Consider the following 5,700-nt stretch of genomic DNA (forward strand, 5'->3'; position numbering starts at 1 on the left):
TTGTAAAAATAAGGAAATCTTAGGCAGGTATGTGGTTCATAACTATGATACCAACCAGAACCTGGGAGGTGGAGGCAGAATATCAGGAGTTCAAGGCCATTCTCAACAAGGCAGAGTTAGAGGTCAACATGGACGACAGGACACCCTATAAAGTACAGTAAAAAGGCAACTAGTAAAGTTTTCTTAGAATTTATAAGAACATTATAAATGTAGATGCTAGAGAGCAAATAACAGCTATCTGGTATTTTAATTAAATTAGAGTGATAGAAGCTAGCTAATGGTTCTCCACAGTATTTTCATAAATAAACCAAAACGATTGTTACTATGTTTCATATGACACCCATGCTTTTAAAGTTGTCTAAAGTCAAAAGATACTGTCCAAATCATGATACTTTATGAACACATTTATAACTTGATGTATTTGAACTTCTGATATACATAAGATATTTATTGTGTAGTAACTGCTATGGTCACCAAGAAAAGCACAGATACAGGACCTGGTATTTCACTGATGCAGTATTGTATATGCATGTGTTATAGCACAGAACCCCCTTTATCAACCGTTTCAATCTGGTGCACTTGCATAATTTGTAGTCAACAAGTTGATAAATATTAATCCAATGATTGAATAGAAAATTCCAGGAAGAAGTTAACTCTGTGTCTTGAGTTGGACATTGTTGTGAAGAGCACAGTGAGCTCTCCCACCGTCTTGGTCAAGGCATGAGTCACTCCTCACCACCTTCGTCATGGCTCTTCTTGGTTGTCAATTTATGTCTGCAGTGAACTAATCCAGAAATGAGGGCACTTTTGAGATCCAGATGTTAGGACAGGAAGACATCTGGCCTTTAAGGCTGGATGACACATGCCTTTAATTCAGACCTGGAGACTGGAAGGCACACTTTTGATCTGGGCCACACCTTCTGTTGGAAACCCATAGAAGGACAATGGAAGAAGGATGGTGGGGGAAGGGTGGCTTCACCTGCTTGCCCTCACCCCCATCAGCACATTCATCTCCTTCTTTGAGATCCCAGCAGAGCAGCTGAGATACCAGCCTTGCAGGACTCAGCAGCTACTAGAGTCGAGCTCTCCATTCATAGCCATTGTTGGGCTGCAGCCTGAAAGTCCTCCCAGTGAATTCATATATGAATGGAGAGAGAGAGATTCATTCTGTAAATTCTGTGACTCTAGAGAACCCTGGTTAATACAGGCTGCCATTCACCCAGGCTTGTGCTCAAATACCTCTCATTTTACTGAATAGTGGCTTCAAGTTGTGAACTCTCTGAATGCGGCAACACTCCTGTGTCAAAGGGAAACCACAATTGCTTCCTCTACATGAAAAGGTGAAAAGACTCCATTTAAGTAAAGGGGAAAAAGAAAAATAAAAACAGATTTTTCTAGTACATAGCAAGCTGTGAAAGGCACAGCCACACTTATGCATGTATTCAGTTAAGGCGGAAAACTCCCTTGTGTTTGCATGTGTGAAGCAATACTCATAGAGATGGCTTCTAACCACAGATCAGCTCTCCATTAAGAGTTGGAGAGCTCAACCTGTGCAGATAATGGGAGAATAATGTAGTTAAAATCCTGGAAACAACACGGCGGCCGAGGCCACTGGGTCTGCTTAGAGTTCCAGACCAGCCAGGGCAGCATATTGAAACTCTGTCTGAACAAACAAACCACGCAGGTGCCTAAACTTTATTCCAAGATGGAGAAGATCATTACAGACAGCAGTGAAGCAGGCCCCATGTTAAACAATAGAATTGCTATACATCACCAGTGCAAAGGTGGTACTTAGCACAAAACTGAGGGGTGTGTGTGTGTGTGTGTGTGTGTGTGTGTACCTCCTATAAACGAAGATGCTCCTTCTTGGAGGAATTGCTGGCTCATCCCATAGCAGAACACGTACTTTACTTTTGTACAGCACTCACTCAGCAATTTTCAAGACATCTTCTCCATCAATCAAGTTTGACCTTCCTAAAACCCATTTGACCCAACTGTGGAATTCTGTAGTAAGGAGGCTAATAAAGGCTCTTTTCTGTACCCCACCCTCAACATGAATCTAATTGTCCAAGTAGACCAAACTACCTCATTCATTCCAAATGCTCTCAACTAGATTAAAAAGTGTGTTTTTCTTTAACTTCTCAGACTGCTGCTGGTGCCCACATTGGCATCGTTTGGCTCTGAAACTTGGCTGTCTTTGGCTGATCCTTCTTGTCCTGATTGTCGTTAAACTCAGTGTCTTAGGTAAGTGAGACAAATGTTTTTACCTTAGAATTCTCTCTCTGGCCTGGCAGTGGTGACGCATGGCTTTAATCCCAGCATTCTGGAGGCAGAGGCAGGCATATCTTTGTGAGTTCATAGGCCAGCTTGGTCTNCACCAAGGCAGTATTGTAGACATATGTGTTATAGCACCCTTTATCAACCATTTCAATCTGGTGCACTTTCATAATTTGCAGTCAATAAGTTGATAAATATTAATCCAATGATTGAATAGAAAATTCCAGGAAGAAGTAACTCTGTGTCTTGAGCTGGACATTGTTGTGTAGAGCACAGTGAGCTCTCCCACCGTCTTGGTCAAGGCATGAGTCACTCCTCACCACCTTCGTCATGGCTCTTCTTGGTTGTCAACTTATATCTAAAGTGAACTAATCCAGAAATGAAGTAATGTTTGTGATCCAGATGTTGAGGCAGGAAGACATCTGGCCTTTAAGACTGGATGACACATGCCTTTAATTCAGACCTGGAGACTGGAAGGCAAACCATTAATCTGGGCCACACCTTCTGTTGGAAGCCCATAAAAGGACAATGGAAGAAGGAAGGGTGGGGGAAGGGTTGCTTCACCTGCTTGCCCTCACCCCCATCAGCACATTCATTCATCTCCTTCTTTGAGATCCCAGCAGAGCAGCTGAGACACCAGCCTTGCTGGACTCAGCAGCTACAAGAGTCGAGCTCTCCATTCATAGCCATTGTTGGGCTTCAGCCTGAAAGTCCTCCCAATGAATTCATATGTATATGGAGAGAGAGAGAGACATTCTGTAAATTCTATGACCCTAGATAACCCTGACTAATATAGCCTGCCTGTCACCCAGGCTTGTGCTAAAATACCTCTCATTTTACTGAATAGTGGCCTCAAGTTGTGAACTCTCTGAATGCTGGCAACACTCCTGCGTCAAAGGGAAGCCACACTTGCTTCCTCTATATGAAAAGGTGAAAAGACTCCACTTAAGGAAAAGGAAAAAAAGAAAAATAAAAACATATTTTGCTAGTAGATACCAAGCTGTGAAAGTCACAGCCACACTTACTCATGCACTCAGTTAAGATGGAAAACTCCCTTGTGTTTGCGTGTGTGAAGCAATATTCATAGAGATGGCTTCTAACCACAGCTCAGCTCTCCTTTAAGAGTTTGAGAGCTCGACCTGTGCAGATAATGGGAGAATAATGTAGTTAAAATCCTGGAAACAACATGGTGGCCAAGGCCACTGGAGTCTGCTTAGAGTTCCAGACCAGCCAGGGCAGCATATTGAAACTCTGCCCAGAACAAACAAACCACACAGGTACCTAAACTTTATGCCAAGATGGAGAAGATTATTATAGACAACAGTGAAGCAGGCCCCATGTTAAATAATAGAATTGCTATACATCACCAGGACCAAAGGCGGTACTTAGTACAAAACTGAGGTGTGTGTGTGTGTGTGTGTGTGTGTGTATACCTCCTATAAATGAACATGCTCCTTCTTGGAGCAATTGCTGGCTCATCCCCATAGCAGAAAACGTACTTTACTTTGTACAGCACACACTCAGCAATTTTCAAGACTTCGTCTCCATCAATCAAGTTTGACCTTCCTAAAACCCATTTGACCCAACTGTGGAATTCCTTACTAAAGAGGTTAAGAAAGGCTCTTTTCTGCGACCCACCCTCAACATGAATCCAATTGTCCATGTTAATCAAACTACCTCATTCATTCCAAATGCTCTCAACTAGATTAAAAGTGTGTTTTTCTTTAATTTTTCAGACTGCTGCTGCTGCCCACGCTGGCATCGGTTGGCTCTGAAACTTGGCTGTCTTTGGCTAATCCTTCTTGTTCTGATTGTGATTAAACTCAGTGTCTTAGGTAAGTGAGACAAATGTTTTTACCTTAGAATTCTCTCTCTAGCCTGGCAGTGGTGACACACAACCTTAATCCCAGCATTCTGGACGCAGAGGCAGGCATATCTCTGTGAGTTCATAGGCCAGCCTGGTCTACAGAGCGAGTGCCAAGACAGCTAAGACTACACAGAGAAACCATGCCTTGAAAAACAAAACAAAACAAAATCTTCCTCTAGTTACACCGTAAGTATTCTGAATTCTTCACCTGAGCCGGCCACCCTGAGCCTGGGGGAAGAACAATGACAGGCAGTTACAGGACAATATCCCCTGTTGCATTTCTCCTGTTTTGGAGAATCACTATGGGGATGACGTATGTGCACCTAGAACTCTAAAAAAAGTCACAAGTGTGACAAGAAAACAATAACAATGAAAACCACAATGCCTACATATGAGTTTATTAGGTGTCTGCCGAACTCCAGAAGACAGCCAGCAACCTTATGCTTGGTGCGGGTATGAGCATCCTCACTCCACAGGGGTGAAGTGCAGAGGTGGGAGAGGTGCATGTGCTTCACAATGCCCTTAGAAGCTAGCCGGGAAGCAGGAACAAGGGGCCCTGCTCCCTACAGCACTTAGATGTGGTGTAACCTACAGCAGTGTGAACCCATTTGTTCTGTGCTCTTCTGGTTCTCTATTTACTCTGTCTCCAAAGTGGTCCCCTGTTAACACGTCGCTAATACATTGTCTCCTGTCCATACTCAAGCTTGTTGAGTTGACTTCGTTTCCTGAAGTGATAGATGCAATATCCATTCTATTGTATGTAGAATGTACTTTTCACCTTCTTCCTGCGTTTTCTATCTACCGCTAGTACAAAAAACACCAGTAGGAAAAGGCATTCAAGAGAACAAGATGAAAACAACAGGCGAAAAATGCAATGTGAACGTTTCAGAGAGCAGTACGAAGGCAACAGGTAATTTTGATTTCCTGATTTTAATCAATATCACATTACCTTTCATCAAGGCTCACATCATGGTGGGTCTTATGTTTGATAAAATGGAAGCATAAAAAGGTTAAGAACTTGTCAAAAGTCATGTGACTGGTAAGGGATGCCGTTGGAAACTGAAGATGTGATCTTGAAATCTAGCATCTTGTCCTCCTGACCATGCTGCCTCAGCCTGATAGCACAGTTGGTTACTACAGACGAACAGCAACTTAAAAAATTACATATGGAGCTGAAGAGACAGCTCAGTGGTTAAGAGTGTTTGTGTGCAAGCGTGGAGACTGATATTACAACCCCAGCCTCCATGTAATGAACACCCCAGGTCAAGCACTGGGACCTTCTTGCTTTCAGTTTTGGAAAAATCAGTATTAGTTTCACATTCAATAAGAGACTCTGCTTCTAAAGAATAGGTGGAGAGGGATAAAGGCAGACATCTTACATCCTTCTCTGGCCTCCGCACGTGCATAGGCACATGTACTTGTACACACATGCAAGTAAACCACACACACACACACACACACACACGCGCACACACACACACACACAGAGAGAGAGAGAGAGAGAGAGAGAGAGAGAGAGAGAGAGAGAAACAATTTCGTTTTGGGTTTTTTTTTTT

General features: G+C 42.9%; 1 protein-coding gene across 1 annotated transcript in view; it reads left to right on the forward strand.

Annotated features, from left to right (window-relative positions):
- Nucleotides 1–5,700, forward strand: part of LOC126495518 (killer cell lectin-like receptor subfamily B member 1B allele C) — a 23,636-nt gene that overhangs the window by 3,763 nt on the left and 14,173 nt on the right. The window contains exons 2-3 of the mRNA XM_050133108.1: nucleotides 4,014–4,112; nucleotides 4,953–5,054. Of these exons, the coding sequence (XP_049989065.1) occupies nucleotides 4,014–4,112; nucleotides 4,953–5,054 (201 nt within the window). The remainder of the gene's footprint in view (nucleotides 1–4,013; nucleotides 4,113–4,952; nucleotides 5,055–5,700) is intronic.

Source organism: Alexandromys fortis, unplaced genomic scaffold (genome assembly GCF_014885135.2).
Source record: "Alexandromys fortis isolate MF-2015 unplaced genomic scaffold, M_Fortis_MF-2015_v1.1 scaffold_515, whole genome shotgun sequence".
Lineage (NCBI taxonomy): Eukaryota > Metazoa > Chordata > Mammalia > Rodentia > Cricetidae > Alexandromys > Alexandromys fortis.